Source organism: Dromaius novaehollandiae, chromosome 1, assembly GCF_036370855.1.
Source record: "Dromaius novaehollandiae isolate bDroNov1 chromosome 1, bDroNov1.hap1, whole genome shotgun sequence".
NCBI classification, from domain to species: Eukaryota; Metazoa; Chordata; class Aves; order Casuariiformes; family Dromaiidae; genus Dromaius; species Dromaius novaehollandiae.
In genome coordinates this window covers 133509260-133531983 of record NC_088098.1, presented here as the reverse complement: position 1 = coordinate 133531983, position 22724 = coordinate 133509260, and the positions used below count along the sequence as shown (strand labels likewise).

At 37.4% G+C, this 22724-nt stretch overlaps 1 protein-coding gene across 6 annotated transcripts in view; it reads left to right on the top strand.

The window, feature by feature from the left end:
* Positions 1 to 22724, top strand: part of CNKSR2 (connector enhancer of kinase suppressor of Ras 2) — a 223382-nt gene that overhangs the window by 124860 nt on the left and 75798 nt on the right. For all 6 annotated transcript variants that reach the window (XM_026120684.2, XM_026120683.2, XM_026120682.2 and 3 more), the window contains 4 exons: positions 3720 to 3853; positions 7381 to 7592; positions 11684 to 11773; positions 13392 to 13606. In XM_026120684.2, coding sequence (XP_025976469.2) covers positions 3720 to 3853; positions 7381 to 7592; positions 11684 to 11773; positions 13392 to 13606 — 651 coding nt within the window. The remainder of the gene's footprint in view (positions 1 to 3719; positions 3854 to 7380; positions 7593 to 11683; positions 11774 to 13391; positions 13607 to 22724) is intronic.

The window sequence follows — 22724 nt, the reverse complement described above, 5'->3', positions numbered from 1 at the left end:
TACTGAACTTGAAGAAGGATGGTGCATCCAAAATGTTTGAGAAATAGTTCTCCAACATATACTGAAACATGGATCTTACATTTGTCTTTGTGGGTTCACGCTGATGGAGGTCTTCTTTCTTCAGGACATTTTTTGAGGCTATCTCAGTTTTAATATGTAACTTCTCAGCTTTCTTTATCAGGGTATTCCCATGGGTCAAGTACTCTTTAGGCCAAAAAACTTCTTAGTTTTATTGCTGTTTCAGCAGTCCGACTTGCCCATGCCAGCCTACCAAAAGGGACTGCCACAGGAAAACGTTCTAGTCCTCGGAAGAGAATTAACTGAGTGGTAGCACTGATCTCAGAGGCATCTAATTCTTGAGTGGAGTACTGCAAATTTCTCTGTTCAGTGTGCCTGCATGACATGATATGGTCCTCTGAATGGCTACCATTGAACTGGAGGCCTACATGAGCTGATTTACTTGCAGGTGCACAAATCAACTCAAATTGAAATAGTTGAGCTGTTTCTAAATTGCACTGCAAAGTGCAGTGTGGATACACCATACTTACAGGTCATGTTCTGAAAACTTTCTTCTAGCCAGGAGGGCCAAAAGACTTTAATTCCTTATAAAATGAGAGCTGAACTCCTACAGCACAAGATGCTAGTCATTGCAATGCTCTCAGAGTGTTGAACTAGTAACAGGAGAAACCATTTATATGCTTTTACTGTGTAGCAATTCTTTTAAAAGAACTCACTGACTTATCTGGTAAAGTGGTGATAAATATAAAAAAATAAATAAAGCAGCCTATTTTTATTTATATATTTATTTTTCTTCAGTTTCCAGTCACCTGGCCTTTCCGTTTTTGTGGAAATAAGCCAAAGAGTTGAGTTTGGCAGTATGACACAGATATGGAAAAGACCCACTGTCTAACATAGAAATTGTTTGAGGGAAACCTTTTACCTTCAGAGCTCTGAGTTATCTGGATTACTTGCATATTTCTCTGGTAGACTGAGTACTATTTTTTCATGTTTCACTCACCTTTTTAACCATCTTGCCTAGCCAAAAGATGAACCAAAACAGTGTGTTTCTCAAAGACATTTAAACCTCATTGATTTCCAGAATCTCCGATCAAACTGTTCTGAAGCACAAACCAACCTGTTCATCTGGACTGTGTGTTATCAGGGACTCATGCATTTTCTGTGGCGAAGTTACCCAGTAGATTTCTCAGACTTCAGCAATGTAATTTTCCAGAAATTAAGCCCATCTCATGAACATTTAGTGTTTAAGCCTAGATATTCCAGGCTGTAACACAAGGGAAAATCTTTAACATAGCCTTCTAGCAGCCAGTTAGGGCCACTGGGGGCTCACCAACCTGTCCTAAGTCCAGATGACAAGTCTGCTTGAGCCCCAATTTCCTTATGTGGTGGAAACCTTAAACTCCTATAGATTTTCATGAGTCTAGGTCTTAGGGCCCTCTGTCCCTTTTTATACCCATTCATTCAGGTAAACAGATATCTTCCTCCTCAAAATGGAGGAGAGTGAATAAATCTACCCAGCTCATATTCTGTTCACTGTTCCTGCCATTGTGAGCCATGAACAACAGCAGCCTAGACTTAACAAGTGTAAATGTGGTCTAGGTTGAAAAAAATATTTTGGTTTAGAAGGAAAGTTAATTTTACAAGCTACTCACCAAGCCACAAAGTATGCTTGTCATAAAAGTGCAAGGTATTAGAAGGAAATAATCAGTGTTGCTTTATTAAGTGGTTCAAGAGCATCTATGGTTACAGTGTCACAGATAATATTTTTGTTTCTCTAAAAGAGTTTTCTTAGAGGTTTTTGTTGTGGTTTTTTTCGGTTCTGCCACAGACTTCAGTTTTAGTTTTGCAGACCTTAGTCTTCCGCATGTTTTTAGTGCTTGTAAAGTCTTTTATCTGTCTGGTTTTCTCTGTGTGTCTTTCTCCCCCTCTTCCTGCAAGTAGCAACTGTCTTTCATTGGTCTGAATTACACAGTACTCACATTAACTCCAGCGAGAAAGAAAAGAATTTAACAGCGTCATTGTTTACAGGATATAGACTTCTAACATGCAGAAAGACAAAAATTGTGTGACCACATAGGTATTGTTTTGAAGACATACTTGCAAAGCTATAACAAAAAAATTTAAATATTTTAATGTATTATGTTGGAGATAAAATCTAGCAGAGTTCTATTCCTAAAGTTACCAAATAAAACATGGCAGTAACTGGTTAAAGACTGTCAGGTTTCCTAGGTGGCATGTATTATTCTTACAATGCAGATTGAGAGAAAGTAAGGCAAGATTTGGGGTGGGGGCTTTGCTTGGTAAGCATTAGAATTTGTCATCACTAGTTTATGAAAGGCCAACTTTTCAAAAAGTTCCTGCTGTTGAACTCTTGGAGCTCTCTGCAGTCTTGGTATACTGCTACAGTGTCAAGATTAATATCTAGAAAATGAGAACTGATTATTCTGCACAGGAATGCCCCGCTGGTCTGTCATAAAGTATTCTTGACAGTGCTGGCAAAAGAATCTCTTTACATGTCTGTGTAGTCTATGTTCAGAGCTTCTCTGCCGTAAATGCAATGTTAAATATGTGTCCTTCAGCAGTTTTTTGTGTCAGAAAAATCCAAGTGTGGTGAACACTGTATTCCCACCACTTTTTTCCTCAAGGGATTTGTTTCCAAGAAGATGGAGGGGAAAGAACTCTTTCAAAGCAAAACTTGGCATATGTTTAATACTGGATTAATTTTAGTGTGTATGAAGATATCGTTGTACTTGCTTCTTTGCCATTTTTCTTTTTCTTCTGCTTAAGTTTAGCCAAGCCAAGACAAGCCAAGAAACATAGGCTTACTATTAGGCAGACTAGAGCAATTCAGGTTTGCTTCTTATTTTATTTTTCTGCATACGCATCTGTATAGAGACAGTTTGCAAATCTTGCTATGATTTCCAGCCCTAGAGTGAGTTAATAAACTCTGAAAGTGTTTGGTCATTATTTAGCTAGCCAAGGTAATTAAGTTGAGGAAGAAAAAGTGGTGCTTAATTCAGGGAAGAGAGATATGTGATTAAGGGGAAGGAGCACATTTGGACTGGAATGGTAGCTAGAATGCATGTTTATTCTGCAGGGAAGGTACAACTTATTCACCTGTGAGTAAATGTTACTTGTCAGTAGTGTGCCCAGGGGAGTGAAGAATAATAACAGACTGCAGTTTGTTCTGTCTCGTAGCACATGTGCTCTGAGGATGCATCAAATTTTACAGCATCTGCAGATATAAACCGGAGATTTTACAGTTAATTCTTAAGCAGTAGAGCAGATGGGGGGAGATGACATTCTATTTAATGCCCACTTATGCACTTTTTACTGTAAACACTAGACTGTTAGTTTAATTAAGGAATTCACTGGATTTTATATGTTATTTACTCATAAAGATTTCACCAATGGCACTTCTGATTACTGTTTTTATAGGCATTGGCAATAATCTTGCTTTGCAAAGAGGAAAAGGAAAGATAAAATCAGAGGAGTCAATTCTATAAGCACAATACATGTCCATTTGTACATGTGAATATCTCCTTAGCATGAGTGTTTTTTTCGGCAAGTTTAAAAATACACAAAGCATTTGAACTTCTTCCTTAATTTTCTGAACAATAGATTTTTTGTAGCCTTTTTCAGAGAAAAATGGATAATATACAGATAATCATGGTTATCTCTCTCTCTCTCTCTCTCACCAGCCTCTTATTCCTAGAAGTCCTACAAGCAGTGTTGCTACACCAACCAGCACGATCAGCACACCTACAAAAAGAGACAGTTCTGCCCTGCAGGATCTCTACATACCCCCTCCTCCAACAGAACCTTATGTTCCCAGGTAAAAAAGATCATTTCAGGTACAATTTATGGTCAAAAAGTACTTGTAAAATAACCAAGCATTCTATTCTTGCCTGGAGCTGCAGAATTAAGCCAGTAATGCTTCATCTTGCAAGGGGACTGGTTATTTAGAGTAGATATGCTGAATCAGACTCACAATGGTCTGAAGCAGTAGCTTCTCTGCCAAACAGTATCCTTTGCAAAGGAAGGTGCTGTACCCTGTTTTCTCAATTATAGGATAATCTGGCTCCTATAAGTCTAATCCTATTTCCAAAGAGCAAAAATATCTGAAACCCTGAATCCATAGCTAGGAAAAGAGTTAATATCTGCCACCTTGGCTAATAACCATGACACAACAAGGGACAAAAGCAGGAAAATTTGCAGTTTCGACAGTCAGAACACTATTTTGCTAAGCCACAGTGATTTCTTTTTTAGATATATTTGATTTGATAGTATCAGAGCAATTTTCAGGATGACTTTTAGTGTGGCCACCGTACTATAATCTGCAGTGACCCTGTGTTCCATAAATGCACTGCCTCTCTGAGGTGCCACATGAAAGAGGCATTTTCCTCTCTCTCCCTGCAAGTCTCTAGATTCCTGGGCTGAGTTAGAAGAGCAGCGGATTCTCTGTGCAGATTCATAGCCCTACCCTCACAGGACCTCAAATGATTCGTTAAAATTTTCTGGTATATACAGATGTTGCTCTCCAAAAATTCTGAGAGATTTAAGGCATAAGTTAAAATAGTAACTACACAGAGGCATAGGGATGTATTTAAGAGAAAGCAGTATTTCGAAAGTTTCTTCTGTGTTACTAGATTCAGAATGTTGTATGTACAGTTAATGTATTTTTGAATTTTTTTCCTTTCTTTTCACTTTTCTTGTCTTTTTCCTTTCCTTTCCTTTCCTTTCCTTTCCTTTCCTTTCCTTTCCTTTCCTTTCCTTTCCTTTCCTTTCCTTTCCTTTCTTTTCCTTATTTTTTTTGGAAGGATTGTAAGGGCAGTATGTCCTTTCTTGTACCTGAGTTTCTTGTGCTTGAGTTTTTCTTAGACTCACTTATCAGTAACTCTTCTAGCCAATTAATAAGATGTATGGCCCACTGCTGACAAGGTTTCCCTGGGGGTTATCCAGGAGTGAGGTGTATGGCAAATTAAACTGCCTAGTGGGGAGGAGAAATCGTGTTTCTGTGATAAACTCTTACTCTTCAGAGATATATATGGAAAACCTTCCAGGGAAAAATAGTGACTTTCCACTTCATGATTTAGACGATGTCACAATCATTCTATGAAATCATGAACTGAACCCTGTGTTCTTTCCTTATCACTGCCATATCTGTTACCTGGTCTGTTTTCTATTTCTGGGAAAAAGAAAAATCCTTTATATTGTCATTTTATTTTGAGTGTGAAACATTTGCACTGTTGGACTTGCTAAAATAATACCTTAGTATCTGTCTTAAGGTGACAAACAACATATAGTCTAGTTTACTAACTAGATTATGTTTTTTTCTTCTGATTATATAAGAACATTGTCAGTCATTGCACATTGTTGTTCATGGGGATTAAATACGTCTTTCATCTATCTGCTAACTGGATATTTTGTTATCTCTAAGTAAACACAATTTTAAGAACATGGTTTTCAGAAAATGTACAGAAAAATTCAAGTATTTAATTCTGAAACCATTAGGATAAAAACTCTGGCAAACAACACAAAACGAAAAGACCCCATAGTCTTCAGGTTTCTCTTTGAATGAAGTAGTTACCTGGTGAAAACCTGTCACCCTTGAAACTGAGACTGCACTAGCCTGAAAGAAGTAGTGTCTTTGCACTGGTACTGATCAAAGATATTTTCGTTAGTTAGTAAGAAATGCATCTTCTTTTTACAGAATACTTTTAGTGAATATTTGGTGGTCAGCTGTTTTTAACAAGTTCTGCAGTAGAAACTGAGAAGTTTAAAATGCTTTTTGATTATATATTAAGAACACTTCTTAAATCTTGATAGTAATGCAATAGGTTGCACCAATTCTGATTAAATGTTGTATCACTTGTTAGTACAATCTGCAGTCTTACGGAGAGATTAAGCTATGTACTTTTGAACCTTCTTTTGTCAGCTTAATCCTGATGGGCTACAGTTCATTTCACAGACCTGTCACAGAGCGTACAGTGTTCCCACATGATCCGTTTTGGCACTTCATCAGGTGTTTTTTTTCCCTTTTTTTCGATCTGTGATTAACTGTATCTAAGCAAGTCTTTATTTGGGGCATTATCAAACTGCTCAGCATCTGCTTCTCTGTTGTTGGTGTTGTGAGGAAGAAAACCGCAAAGCCGTCCTTTTGTTCCTGGGATGGGGAAAGGGTTTGACGCTTGAAGCCCTGCGGCCTTGCTGCCGCGGTGGCTGGTGGTGCCCATGGGTGCCGCGGGGAAGGGGCATGCCGAAGCTCCCTGCTCGGACCGTTTCTGGGCGCCAGGCATTTTGAAGCGCCGGACGTAAATTAGTCCTCCAGCCAGTCTGCTGAGCAGGAGCCCCAACGGACGCGCCGGCGAAGGGCCTCCGCTCATGTTGGCGTGGCCCCTGAGGGCAGCTCCGGCTGAGACAAGACGCCTTCGCGGATGAGGGGAGCACGCCGCAGGGCGCTGGCCCGCTTGGGGTGCATGTGTGGGGCAGCCAGAGGGGCAGACGCTCGCTGTGGGGGCACGGGGCCCTAACTACTCCCTCGGCAACCTCCCGGGAGCTCTGCTGCCCAGAAATTACTGCCTGCAGAGGGTTTTTTGCAGCCGCCCCCAGGCAAGGCCCCACCATGGCGCGCATGGCTCTGCTTCCCCCAGGGCAAGGATAGGCTCTGTCCCTGGCCAGCTCGCTCCGGTTTGATGCTCTTGCGTAGTTTGCATTTTCCAAAAGAGAAGGGGGACAAAAAAAGCGATCTACTCGGGATTCTCCACACAAACTGAGTTTGCGCGTGCTACACCCACTTTTTGATACTGCGTGGTTATACCTGTATGACTTCCAGGCCTGAGTTTTCTTGTCCAAGACTATGTCAAGTGTCTGTACGCCACCGGGCCCTTGGTTTTCCTTGTTCTGAGGTTAGTTTGTATGGAAACAGATTGGATTTTCCCATCTTTGCTGTGTTGCCGAGTCTTAAAACTATCTGACGCATTTAAAAATGTAGTATATAGTATAAAAGTATAAGGTCAACATTGTCACCTTGTCCTAAAACACAAAATGGTAGGGAGCTTCCAAAAGGAAGAGAAAAAGAGTCACTGTACACATCAGCTTTATTTGTATGATTCCTTTCACATGGAACCAGTAAGATAGATATGGTCTGTAATGGAAGTGAATAAGCAGAGAAGTGTGGGATAACCGGCATACACACGCGTCTGCGTGCATATGTGATGTGTGATCCCGGCATTGGTCGATGGCACCTATTTCCTGCTTAGATGAGATATGGACATTTTCCCATATTTATTGAAATATTAACAGTAAAAAATTGTAAATGCCTTGTCCGAGTGTATTAAAGACCTCTCTTGTTTACTAAAGGGATGAAAAGGGAAATCTTCCGTGTGATGATGTCGGCAGACATATAGTGGGCAAGCCAGTTCACACAGGATCCGAATCTCCAAATTCATTTCTTGACCAGGAATATCGGAAGCGCTTTAATGTGGTTGAAGAAGATGCAGTTTTATACTGCTATGAATATGAGAAAGGAAGAGCAAGTGGCCCTGGGAGGAGAGAGAGCACACCAACATATGGTATGGCATCGATCTGATAAGATTCATCCCCCTTTCCTTATTTTGATCTAAGTTTTTTTCATGCCTTTGCTTTTGTAATTTAGCATAAAAATATTCTCAGTGACTATGGATTTTGCTGAGAATTCAGTTTTATTTTAGTCTGATCTCAACCTAAGAGCTTATTCTGCACATGAAAAAAATGGATTACTTATGATAATAGGGAGTCCAGTTTTGTATTGATGATCTGTCTGACTGTGAGTTCTAGACAAAAACTTTTTTCATAATTTTATCAACTTCATTTTCTAGCTTATGCTGCAATACCATTTTGTCAGAAAAACTGGCAGAAACCAATGTATTTATACTAAAAATACAGGATGGAAGTGTGCTCCCAGTATGAGGGTGATCATTGCATAGGTTTAGAATATGCTATATTAGAAAAATTTACCCCGGTATAATCATTCTAAAGATCAAAAGCAGTTGAGATTTACCAAGTGATGACACACTGCTTTCATGCTGCAGTACCCTTTAAAACTCTTTAATTTTTCTCTAGTCCTAGAAATGAAGTAATGACTGATGATGCACTTTTTTCGTAATATTGTATTAACCTCCTGTAACTTCCTATATATAGCAGTCCCTCTCTTTTGAGATTATATATATTGTCCAAGAAAGAATTATGCATGTAAACACAAACATGTATTCATGCTGGTATTTCCATGTCTTGAATTTTGACCTAGACAGGGTGAGAATTTTGAAACAAATTCTGGCAAGAGTTTGAGTCCTCCGACCTTGATGTTCCGAGTTATTTTCCCTTTCAAGCTATTGGAACTCTTCCCTTAGCTGGTATTGTAACTTGTTTCAGCTTTGGCCTTGGAGAATTGCTTTTCTGTTGCCAAATACAAAATTGTACAATTGTAGAGCTGTTAGAATATAGAAGAAAATGAAGAGGGAATCTCATTTCATTTTATCCCTTCACCTTAATGCATCCTTCCTAGGTTTCTGTGGCAGAGCAAGGAATGCAGAAATGTTTTGGGGAGTGTCTTCAGGTTTTGACATAAAAAATAAGCAGAATTCCCTGAGCATAACTATGATATAGAGGAAGAGGTTGCCTTGAAAAAAGATATTTTTATTACTACAATATTAGCTGAGCACATTCCTGAATGTTTTTACCCCACCTTCTGTGTTATTTTAATTACTAAACTGAGTGCAAGCTGTATGTTGGAGTAACTGTAGTAATTGTGACTTCATACTGCTTTGAGAAGACAGACATAATTTATGAGGAAGCACAGATTTGATACATAGCGCAGCAAAGCTCCAAAATCACCTGGGTATGTTGATATGAATTGAGCCTGAGCTGCAAAATGTATCCTCAGGACTCTGAGAGATGTAGTTACAGAATGTCAAAGGATATATTTTCATAAAATGTACCTGTTTTACAGAGCCACACAGTCCTGCTGCAAAATTTTCAGTATCCCTTCGATTCTGAAGCATTTTCAGGTGTTTTCTAACCCTACATATATTGTATGAAATAACTACTAAGTGTTCAAAGTTGATATATCGATTTAATTGCTCTTCCATTTCAACAGTTACAGTTGGTGGATGCAGTCAGTTCCATTAGCAGAGGTACTCTCTGCTCCAAACTTTAAATTTTAATCTTAGTGGTCTAGAGTGAAGAAGGGCACATTTTGTGTTCAAGGATTGCTGAATCCATTATTTTGCTAGCAGGTAGCTTTTTTATCCTTTTTTCATTAACAGAAAGAGTTATGAATACATAGATCAAAGATTGTACTGAGAAACAGTCATTATTTAACACATTTATTATACAGCTTTTCACTTTTAATCTCACTTCTTTTTTAATGAATTCACACCATAGAGACTGTTTTCAGTTAAGTTTATTTTCTAAGAATATTACCATTTCAGCCTATATATTTTATAAACTTTCCCACGTGGCATTTGTTAGCATAAGATTTGTGGCTAGGCAGGACCTTAAGATTTCACAGAAATCTGGAATATGACAATCACAGTCTTCTATTTTATGGCGACCTATTAAAGAAGGTCAAACAGTGTTAAAGGGGCTAGGAAATTAATTGTTTTCAACATGTACTCATTAATTATGTGGTGGCGTTATTTTTTTTTTAATGCTTCTCAGTCTTCCTTCATAGGAGGTTAGCAGGGCCCTCCGTAATTGCTCTTTGGGAATCTATTGACGTTTTTTGACAATGTTAACAAAGAGATTTCTCTCCCATGCACTTACTGGCTTCCAGCTGTTGCGTAATTGTTGCTAATTGGCCTCTGCGAGGTTTTGTTCATAACCAAAGAACGTTTTCCTGAGTGTAGTCACCAGGGAAAACAGATTTAGTGGATCCATGTGGGACAACAAGGAGATTAGCAGAGGTGGCAGGCAAATGAAACTTGACTTCAACGGAAGGAGTGAATTTGGTCATTCTAGTTTTACTGCCAAATATAAAAAGTACGCACTTCAAACAGCCAGGGATTTTGCAGAATATTTGTTATTGCTGTAGCCTTTGATAGTAATCAGGCTTTACTTGATTTTATAGCTTGTGGATCTTTTTACGCATGCAAGTGCTTTGTATGATATATTGCAAATTAAGTGTCACATAGAAAAGAAAGTTGTATTTCTAAAAAAAGTAACCACTGAGAGTTACTTCTGTTAAAATATACATGAGCCTACTACATCCCTCCTTAGGCAATGACTTCTTAACTATATGCTTTAAATCTCACTGACTTCAATCAGACTTATACCTGTGCTCATAAATAGTTAAATAAATGATAAATAAAAAGTTAAATATGTAAAGTATATTTTCTGAGTAATGATGTATTTGTGAATTGACCTGTAGTCTGTATGGAACTTATCTCATACTTTTTTTCTGAGATCACTAAGATATCTTTTTCTTTTTTTAAAAAGTCAATATAACCTTTTCCTGTTATACAGTATGCATGGTACTGATGCACTTCAGTTGGTGCCATATTTAAATGGGTAGATAGACACATCTGAATATTTGTATTCAGTATAACCAAATGTCTTTTTTTCCAGCATATCATGGATTTACCATCAAAAATGTGGAATGAATAGGACTGATCATCTTTATTGAGGAGATTTTTTAATAAAATACTTTTAAAAAGACTTCTGAAGTTTTTAATTTGCGCTCTGCTAAGCTTGGAAACAAATTATTTTCCCACTTTTATGCATTGCGACTAGTGGACTGATTTAAAAAAGAGCAAAGGCTGGCCTTGTTTCTGAAAACATTTTGTTTTCAGTCTGCCTAGTGCCACGTTACTCTATTTTTTGTTTCAATACACTGTTGAACTTGGCTAAAAATTTCAGATCTCTGTAAGTAGCTGTACTAAGTTGCATACCATATTTTCACTGAATTTCCATCTGTATTTGTGAAATTTTTAAGCAGAAATCATAGTTCACAGCATTTTTAAAAATCACTTCAGCAGCTTCCAAATTAAAACTGTAAAAATTTAATACTCTTCAGCCTTTCTGTTTCTTTGTCTTCTGAGATCAAAGTGAATTTTCCAGTACTAAAATACTGTGTTTTTCTGTGGATGAAATGCTACAAAAAGAAATTACACATAGAGGTTTTCCATTTCCTTTCTCATTCAGTCACTGATGGATCTTTTAAGCCCACCGGCAAAGATGCTATTTGTGAAGGTACTTTAGTGACGTGGACATGTTTCTGTTAGAAACAATTCCTCCTTTATGCTTCCTAACAGTTCTCTCCATGTGTGTACCAGGGTCTTGCAGAATAATAAACAGATATTGCTCAGTGAAAACTAATCTGTAATCTTCATACACCTGGAGAAAGCTCAATCTCAAACTTCCATGTGTTGGTGATTTAGTAGGCACTGGATTTATTTCCTAAACTTAAAAAAAAAAATCTATGAAATACCTAGCTGCTTTTTGTCCTGTGAAAGAAAATAAAACTCCTGTTTTAACCTCTTGTTCAGAGGCTGTGCTGGAACCTATTTCATAAGCAACCCTCTAGAATAAGCACATTAGCATGTAATTTGTTCTTTCTTTTAAAGAATGTTAGTTTAACATTGCCATGTAAAATGGTGCATGATCTCATTTTTTCCTCTGTTTCCAGGGAAATTAAGGCCTATTTCTATGCCAGTAGAATATAACTGGGTGGGGGATTATGAAGACCCCAATAAAATAAAAAGAGATAGTAGGAGAGGTAAGTGATTTGGACGTACATCTTGTACATGATGTTATGGTTTTTATCACCCTTTAAGCCATGATAATGTATGTTTCAAGCCCTCATTTTGCTCCTTGCTTATATATATATTTCTGTGAACCTGTTTTGGCTTCTTCCGTTATATATGCGCTTAATCTTTCTCACAGCTTATGTTAGGGTTGAAAAAGTGGCACAACCAGGGGAGAGGAAATCACAGCTTCAAATCCCTGTGGTTTGGTTTAACTTTAATGATATTGGCATTTCATCGATTGAACTGCATTATACAGTTCTTTTTGAAACTGACTAAACTTTCATAATGTATTGTTATTATTGTTATATATTGTTATGCTTAAAGGAGAAATATATGTTAAGTTTCTCTGTCTTCATAAATTCTTTTTGGGTGAAAAGCATTCTAGAGCAGCACTGGGTTCAGCTCAAAATAGTCCAGGGTGAGTTCTTCAAAGTTCTGGTTTGGGAAGCTCAGCTATGTAACTTCACATGTGAAATTATAACCTCTGAGCTGGCCAGAATCACTCAGCAATAAGATCTTACAAAACATCAAAACGTGAAAGCATCAGTTCAGTGCTTAGTAAGGACTAAAAAAAGTAAACACTGTTATGAATCATTAGGAAAAGAATACAATATACTGCTCTATAACTTATTACACATATTGGGTATGTGTGTGGTTCTGATCTCTCCAGCTCTTAAAAAAAATGTAGTAGAACTGGAAAAGGTTCCGGGAAGGCCAGCAGAGATGATCGTATGTGTGGAATGGCTTCCATACGGGGAATGATTAGGTAGGCTGGACTTCATTTGTTTGGAAAACATATGCTAAAGGTTTAGAAAAGCTTGTGTAGACTGAAACAAGTGGATAGGCTGGTTGCTTCCTTTTCCAGTACAAAAACTGTGAGGCATCAAATGCCCCTGTCAGGTGCTGGTTAAAAATAAAAAGAGCTGGCTCCTCATGCAGTGTGGGTTTAGGCTAAGGATCCCCTTGCCACAGGAGGTTGTGGGTGCTAAAGTTTACATGAATACAAGCAAAGATTTGACAAGTTCATGAAAGACAAATATGTTGAGATTTTCTAAATTCACAAACACTGCATCTGGCTCAGGATATCCCATGGCTACAAATTGGTAGATGCTGGAAGAGTATTCAGAGAAAGCATGGATGATAAAGAGAACAAGCTCAGGTGAATGTTGAAAGCAAATTACTTGTGAATGTATGGCATCCCAGTCATTTGCATTTATTTAGGATCTTGCTTAAAAAAAGAAAAAGGTTTCAAATATGATCATAAGTTGTGCTGTCATTTATTTTTTGAAAATTATCAATCAAGACAGCATTTGTAGTTGTGGGGCTTCTTTTATGTTCTGTTCTTCTTATTATCAGAGAAACCACAAAACTGCAAGTGTCTTCAATCTTTTCCCTACCAAAAGATTCGTTGTTTTCGTATTATATCCAGACCAAAGAGGCAAATAGGTTTTGTTAATGAGATAGCCATGAAGACTTAAAATCTTAGATCTTAGCAGATGCAGGAATAGTATGTATTTTAGAAGGGAGATTATCCTCCATTTAACAATTCACGATGCTCTTCTGCATTATTGTGTTTTCTTTCAATAGAAAATTCATTACTTCGCTATATGAGCAATGAGAAAATAGGTCAGGAAGACTACATGTTTCAAAGGAATAGCAAAAAGGATACTGGGAAAAAATCCAAAAAGAAGGGAGACAAGAGTAATAGTCCAAGCCATTACTCGTTGTTGCCTAGCTTACAAATGGATTCATTGAGACAAGAAGTCATGGGTACACCTGGACCAGAAACCACTTTGTATCACGTGAGTAAAAATAAGATTAACAAAAGTCATTGTTCTGTACTTGTAGTGAGAGACTGTCTTGTTTTCGTAGTGCTGCTGAAGCCTTTTTGATTGCTGCTATTGCATTGATTCCTATTGTTCTGACAATAACTGTATCCGGAAGAAGTCTTTTAGAATTCTTTCTTTGATATTACAAATATGGGATGGACACCTGTAACCGTGCTTTAAATCATGTGACTGAGTGGGTGTTGTGTTTGAAACGGAGTGTGGTATCTTGTCCTGCCTTTTTGCTTCTCTTGGAAACAGAAGCAGCAGTGTGACTGGCCGGAAACCTCTATTCCAACATGTGTTTCATTGCAGTTGCATATGCCAGGTCTCATTAGACAGCCCCTGTACTGCAGATCCATTTCTACATTACAACCTTCAAAGGCCTAATTGTGGCCAGAAAACTTGTGGGAGGTTTTTGTTTGTTTTTCCTTTAAGATGAGGGGGGCCTTAATATGTATAGCTGTTTTTAACATATAGCACTCAATAACTCAAGTAAGTTTGAGGGAAGAGGTTCTGCTGAATAGGACGTAAAAGGAAAATGCCAGTAGCTTAGTAGTTTTTAAAAGTGTCAAGAAAAGGGAGTTAGAAGGTTGCAACATATTTAAGATATCATACCATGTTCTCCTCATAGCAGGTATTTGTATTTTAGACCTGAATAAAAGATGCCATCATAGAAGAATATGCACACAATAACTGTACAGAAAAACAATAAAATTAATTGTAGTTATCTTCATATCCAGACAAAGAGAATGTAATTTAAACTGCCAGTGTCTAAGGGAGATAGCAGTGTGGACTTGTCAGGAACTCTTCTGTGAAAAATGAGTGATCATGGCAGGTGGAGCTCTGCTGAGTCCATAGGAGGCAGGTAACTCAGTTTCCTGTTGTAAAACATTGCTATGGATTATCGCATTATAAATTGGTGTAGGATAATTGAAACTAATGGAGCTTTTACAACCTTTTACACCATTTGAATGCTTGGTCCACTGGCTTCCAAAATTCCCTTTGGTGCTACAGTGTATAGTGAAGTCTGATAAATTTCAGAGAAGATGTCATATATGTTTTAAAAGTAAGCGCTTGTGGTGTGCTTTAATTAAATCAGCTCCCTAGATGCAATAAATGCTATTCCCTTTCTTTTTCATTTGTAACAATCTAAGTACAGGGATGAGAATTTTTTCTTACTCTATTATCCCCAGCTTCAGTTTTACACTCTTTTTATAGGTTGGGAATGCAGTAGTGGGGAGATTTCCATTTGCACAGGCAGAGTGATATGTAGTGTTTCCCTAATACATGAAGAAAAGGAGTTTGCAAGTGTTTTAAGACTGTGTCCTCCTAATGTCTGCAGTCTTTACTGGCAGGAATTCAGTCAGTCCAAGAGACCTTGAAGTCAAATATTTAGAGAAGAAAATGGAGAATTAATTTGTGTAACAAAGGACTTTCTACTCTCTAATCTCTGTAAGGAAAGGTATAGTAAATTTGAAACACTTTTCATGTATTGGGAGAGACTTATCCTTTCCCTTGAATTAACGCATTCCATCACTTTCTTCCGTATAGCATTCCTTTATTAGTATACCTTAAATTCCTTAAACTGTGTTTCTGCACTGAGAAAAGGGTTTTTTTAAAGGTTCCATCTTTGTTCTTCCTCAGTTACTTCCATTATACATTACTTTGAAAATTCTTTGAAAATCTGGTGTGAAAGTTAGCAAGGAACAAAAACCTAGAATTAGCATTTTTCATGTGCCTTTGTTACCCATCCACAAAACACACCTTAACTGTTGGCATCACAAATTCCACCAGTATCTGATAATCACTTCATGCACTATTACTGTTAAACGACATCTTCATAATGCCATTAATCTTCAGCATCTTTCGATAAGCCAAGTAGGAGTTAATTTATTTATACAAATAAAGACATGTTATTTTTTCTTCAGAATACAAATCAGTATTGATCTGCAGGCTGTTTTGAAGTGATGTGCAGGAAATAAATGGAAAGAGGAAGCTTGGTCCCTTGATTTGTGCCCAGGGAAATGGGAAACAGCCTTGCACAAAGCATTCACAACCCTCTAGAGTGGAGCACAGCTGGTCCAGTATCTGGAAACCACCCGGCTGCCACTGTGCAGTACAATACAGCTCCCTTTTTAAGGTGGTGGCATGTGAGCAGACTGATTTGGGAAACCCTAATGTAGTTTGCAGGTGGGGCTACATGTCGTTGCCATACAACAAAGCCTGCTTACACTCTGGTCTGAAATAAGCAAACACAGAAGGGTTTGCTGAATGCACTGCAAAAATTTGGTTGGCAGAATTTCTGTTACTAATGATGATGAAAAGAATGGAAGATAAATATGGAGAGAACTGCTGATTAGCACAGATGAGCTGAGAACTGTGAGAGTTTAAGGAGCCCACGCTGGAGAACATGGGTATTTGTATCAATGGGGGAGAACTTTGCTTGAAATATTACATACGCAGTGCAATGAGCAGATAAAGAGGAGAGAAATACAGACAAATCACAAAGAGCTCATATCTGGCTACATTACAATTTTATGCAGCTATAGATAACAAATAGGAGAAAGAAACAAATGTTTAATTCTTAATTTTAAAATTCTATCTTAAGATCACTGAAAGGTGGCTTTCCTATTACAAAATAAGTTCAGCATCAGCTACCAAGTTCCAACAAAGACTTTGGTTTATCTGCAGATGGGAGCCTTTGAATGAACGTGATTCAGTGCAAGAAGAATGCTTTCTTAGGCACTACTTTTATCATCTTGCTGTTGATAGTAAAATATTAATCTATATCCATACGCATTAACCCAGTGAGCCATACAAGGCAAACCAATGCAACTGTGTTTCTTCTTTGTTGTTGTTTGTTTGGTTTTGCTAGCATAACTGATGGAGAGGCCTAACTTACTTTCACCTGTTAAACTTCTCTATTATTCTGTTTTTTATTAATGTCATTTATCATGAGTCAAAATTTCACTTTGAGACAATGAAATTCCTATAAACTGGAAAGGGTGAGAACTCCAAAAACTGCACTAATAGTTGATGAAAGAAGTTAGGTTGTTTTGATTTGTTTCTTTGTTTAAGAACCAGATATTTTCATCATACTAGAATTTAAGGTGAAGAAGGAATATTGTCACTCCCTGGGCTTCATCCTACAAGCTGGTGGACTTTCTCTGCTTGAACTACAGCTCCTGCCCATGTAGCTGTAGTTGAATTTTAGGCTTTCTTCTTGGCAGTGCCTCAATCTTTTGTACTAAGATCCCAATACTAGAGAATACTCCACCATGCTTATTAGGTTGGTCCAGTGCCTAGTTGCTCTTTCTGTTACAATTTTTTCACCCATTAGCCTGCATTTACATGGTTTCTATATCCCACCCTTAGATATATAACTGTACCTTTATTCTCTAGGATTAAAAAGCCTTTTGTTGCCAAATTTTTATCTCCCAATGTAGGAATTTACAAGTTGTAATCAAAACCCTTTCTAACCTTCTCTTGCTTAAAGGAAATAGATTGAGCATCCTGGGTTTGTCATCAGAGAGTGTTTTCATATCCCTTCATCATTCTCATAATTCTTTCAATTCCTCTAATTTTCCAACATCCTTCCTAAAGTATGTATGCCAGAACAGGACATACAGTTCAAGGAGCCAGACAGAAAGGTAACTGATTTGTAAGATGAGTGTTCCCAATCCAATTTTTGTTCTTAAATATATACCTTTGTGTATGGCTGGCCATGCTGAAACATCTGATTTCTCTATGATCTGTGACTGAAGCATAGTGTATAGCTCTGAAGCAAAACGTGAAATGTCAGAGATTAAGGGCTTTGGCTCCTTAAATGCCCCCCCTGTGCATCCCAAGCCTATAACATGGAGTATGTGGGGGTCTGCTGTGCACTGAACTTCTGAAACCTTTGTTTTGAAATGTTTATTTAATATGCATGTTCTCTAGGAAATTTAAAAAAAAAACGCATGTGTCGTTTCTTTCTTCTTTCTCTATATTCCTTTCTCTTTTTTCTAAATACCCTGTAATGCAAGCCATGCATCTCACTCAGCATTCAGTTCTCAGTCATGTCATTCACTGGTCTTCAATTTTATGTGACCTTTATTCAGTGATGATTTCTTTTTCTTTTTTTTTTTTTTTTTTTTTTTGAGTTCACTGATACAAATCTTAAATAATCTTGGGCTAAGAACTCATCCCACCAGTTAGTGATGAATGCACCTTACAATTCCAGCTCTCCTCCCTTTTCACTTTTTAAGCCATTTATGTGTGCAAGTTGATTACTTTTTTACTATGATGGTTTTCTGCAGAAAAGCAGCTTGTACAATTATCCTGACTTAGACTCCTTGCTATTAGTGATTTTATACACAGCGCCATAGAAAATACAAATCTGTAATCAAAAACTACATTGATGAATTAAATTACTACAACAGAAGTTGTATGTTATTGTCCTAACAATAGTGGGTAGTGTTAAAAAATTACTATGGTAATTCAGAAGCACATGGTTGTTGTTTATTTGTTAAAAGCTGTCATTTGAAGGACGCCATCTGATTCAACATGGGTATATTTCATTCTGATGTGGTCACAAGAATATGCTAATCTAGCATTTCCATGACTGTTGGTATACTCAATTTGCATAAAATTACCAGTTTTAGGAATTTTGTTGTATCGTTGACCTGCCAGGACAATCAAGAGCTATGTGGTCAAGGGAGTAGTTTAGTTACTGCTTCAAAAAGTGAACAGCTTTTAGTTATATCCTGTGAACGTAACTGAAGCGATAGCTAATGTAAAAGCAACAGAAAAATAGTTTGTGTTATGTCTGTGAAGTGATCATCCCCTGTATCTACTTATGGTATTTTTAAAGCCTCATATACACCAAATCTGTCCTCCACTTTTGTTTTGTTTTCTTTCCCATTCCAGGAAATGGTTCCAGCATACATTGATTTCTAGCCAAGTTGTTTTTACATTCTATTTTTCTTCCCCAGTATTGCTGAAGAAATACCAACACAGACTGTTAATGTTTTTATTAAGCCAAGGCAAACTTTTCGAGCCATTGCTAATCTGTGTGCAAGCAGGTGTTCAAAGTAATCTATTACTGTAGATGTAAGTGGTGCAGTTAAAATTGTCTTGGACCTTTGGGGCACAAGAGATGAAAGCTCTGACACACAATTACAGTTCTTTAAGTTCATTATACTATTCTGTATAGGAATTTCCTTGGTACATAGCACTTTGTTTTTGTTACAGGAAAATAATGTGGTTATTTAGGAAGCAAACTGTGTCATGAGTTAAAAGAAGTTCTGCATCCGGTTAATAATAATATGCTCCTATCCAGATCGATAGAACTTTCCATTAGTCTAGGAACAATGCCACTATGGGAAAAAAAGGTTGCAGCCTATTTTGCCTAGCAGGAAGTTTTACAAAAGAAGCCTTGCTTACAAACTATTTTCAAACTTACATGAACAAGCTTCAATTACTGACCTTGTTCATTCCCTCCCTCCTATACCCGTAGCATTTGCATAGTATGTTCACTTGTTCCTGTGTATTAAACCATACCTAATGACTTGCTCATCTTAGGAAAAGTAACTAAAATGTGCTTTCAGCTTCTCTCTTTGCTGATAACCAGCCTATTTAAAATTGTTTAGCCCAGGATGACAGTAGTTTTCTTGGTCATTTTAATTTTATTTGAAGTTGAAAAGTAGCAAGATGTACTCTTTAAAGTTCATACATCTGGAACAGGTAGTTCAGGAAGGGGTGCAGGAAGGAAGCAAAGTAATCCTAGGGATTTTGCTGAAGATGAAGCAGAAGATAGTTTTTAGGGATGTGCACATATGTACACACACACACTAATGTTTCATTCTTACTTTTAAAAAAGGAGGAATAAAATGAAAGCTGCCAATTGTTTTTTTGCTGTGGTTGCAATGAAGCTTGTGTGCATTTGTCACATTTTTCCCTCTTTAGCAAGTATAACTATTCACCTAGTTGGAGTGCAGCTCAGTGATGCTTAGTTAACGTAAATAACTTCAGTACACATTCCACTGAGCACCTACAGAGCACCTAGCACTCACCTTTCTACTTTGCATGTGGGGACACATTGTGGTGTTTTTCCAGATACTTCTCCCCTCCCGCCCCTCCAGAGAAAAATACAGGAAAATGCTTTTTAAAAGTTTGATTTTAAATGTATGTATTTAGATGTTCTCAGTGCAGAGAACAACTTTACCAAAAGCTCCTTATTCTGAAAACTCAAAAAGCCAGCTCTGGGTGAGTGGTTGGTTTTCTCTTACTCTTCCTATTCCTCTCCATAGAAAACCTGAAAGAAAAGAAAAAGAGAAGGTACTTGAACATAAAGTACCTACATTTTTAATGAAAATTCTTGAATTGAATAGGCATTTATTCATGAAACCTTTTAACTGTAGTACTCAGTAGCTAGCATTTAAGACAGTGCAGAACATATCCACATGAGATTCCTAATAAACCTGCACACAAGATACCCATCAATTTGTTGCAGAAATCTTCTGAATAGAAATGGCATCTAATAAGCTCTATATACTGTAAAGCTATTTACAAAAAAAGAAAGCCCTACAAAAACTAGCAGTTTATTATAATTGTAAGCATTGCACTACTTAAGGAATTCCTGTTGGATGACTTTTTACTGTGAATATTTGTAATTAAACAAAAACATGCTCATAGAGAAAAAAACTGAAAAAGTAATTGCACAGATTTTAAGTAGGTGTCTGAAATCTAGAATGTCATTTTACCATTAGAACAGATGGGGTTAGTACATTTTCTTCTTCAAACTGTTTGAAGTCCAACTATGGTGGTATTTAAATGTCAAGGCTCCTTTTCCTTTGCCTCATTCCTGTTTTCACAATTGTCTAGAGTTAGACTGGTAATTGCCATAGAATAAAAGTCTAGCTGTTGATTTCAAGGTCCAGTCTAACCTAAAGGCATAGTAAAAATATCTTCCGCAAGCATTTCCATTATTTTTTGTTAACATTAAGGTTTGAAGTGCTTTTTCTCCATGCTCTTTTATGCTCAGTTAAATGTTTATGTTAGGCTAATACTAAACCTTGCAGAATTATTAGAGTTGCAGGTCTCAATCATCAGCAAAGGAAATTTTAAACTCCTTCTTGAAAAAGTATTTGTAACAAATACTTGATTAAAAAATTATACTAGCTGAGTTAAAGTTCGAAAGCATTGGCATTTTTATATTTCCAGCTAAGAAACTGCACTGGAAACTGCACTGTCCAGAAATGAAATGAACTTCATGAAGAGCTTGTTAAATATTTCATAATTGTTACAAATTTCAGTCTACTGAAATTGCTTCATAAAGTCTAAATGTAGTTGTGCATGCAGTAGCTTCCACTGTAAAGGTAGGAAAACACAAATATCAACTGAAAGTTGAACATACCTCTGAAATTTCACAATGGGTGAAAAAAAAAATTCTTTGTTACCATGTCTAGTTATTGCAAAAATAACTCTCTGAGATTGGACTCCAAGTAGGTTCTCAGGCACCTCAGTAGAACTAGCCCAATAGGCTGAGCTGCTGAGATGCCCTAGTTTTTTCTCAAGCATTCATATATTTAGGAAGATCTAGCATAGCTTGACTCTTGTCAAAATTAAACACTCTGGGATATCCCTCTCTGGAGGTCACTGGAACATTTACTACATTTACATCCCTTTCTTCTGTAAGCAATGCTGATTGTGTCTCACCTTAGTTTTGTACACCTCTATACAATTTTGTACACCTCGTACACCTCTGTACAAATAGCCTAGACTGTGAATATTAAGCTGTTAAAATCAATATAGAGACTTCATCTAGACCATGAGCGAAATGTGTGCCATATAAAACAAACAAAATGTTGGAATAGTTAAGCAAGGGCAATAAGCAAAATATGCTTTACTCCATCAGGCACTTGAGAGAGTTGAAAGTGCTAGCCATAAGACTGTTGTGGTAAAAGGTAGATCCAGATATCGCAGCTGGATTTGGCAAAAAATCTGTTCCTGATTAAATCTTCTTTTACATTTTTGAAACAAAAGGCAAGAGAGAAACAGCATGTGACTTCTTTGCTAATGGAAGATAGCAACTCTATTATTTTTAGACTAGCACAATCAACACAGTAACACAGAGACCTCCCAAGTTTAGTCCACTGATACTGAAATTAATCACTTTCACTTAATCCTATTCATAAATGTATTAAACTCCATCTTCAAATATGGCATGAATTGCTGTTGCTGATGATGGGACCAGTAAAAAGTGGTCAACTGGGTGAATGGATGGCTGGTTGGCATAATTCAAAGAGAAAGTGTTGGACAGAGGAGAGGAAAGAGAGCAAAAGTATAATTAGACTACCAGCAAGAGAAAGCCATCACTCCTCATGAGCTTGCTAAAGAAAAAAAATGCAAATGTCTCAGAAAACTGTATAAAGTAATATCAAAGGATATTTCAGGCTCGGAGGGCCTCCACCTCCTACTCCAAGCAGGACCAGCTCTGAGGTCTGACCAGGTTGCTCAGGGCTGCATCCTGCCAGCTCTTGAAAACCTCCAAGGATGGAGATGGCACAACCTCACAGGGCAACCCACTGCACTGCCCAGGTGTCCTCATGGGGAAAAGCTGGAGCTGGGCAAAAGAAGAGCAGTTTCAGCAGTGACTAAAAGAATAGTAAATTGCCTAGATTTAAGGCATTGTTTCTGTTATATTATTGCTGTTTAGCTAAAATCATCTAGTGAAATTGACTCAGTAATATCAGATTTTTTCTGCCTCTTCTAGACTCTCAGACTTTTGAACTGAAGTCTTAAGAATGTAGATGTACATATGCAGTTTTTGTATTTGAGTTCTGGTTAAGCATACATTTTGTGAAATAGTAATGTTTTGTCTCCTCAGGACAGAGTGCTAAGTTCTTTCACTTATGGGGAATTATTACCAACACTGTTCAAAATGAATATCATTCGCATCACAGACAGGAGAGTATTTTCACATCTGCATGGCTTCTCTTTGAAAGAAGCAGTTAATATGATGAGCTTTCTCTAATTGGGGAAGTGGTTGCCAAAAGGAAATTTGAAGGCATTGGATGTGAGAGATTTTACTTCTATTTCTATATACTCT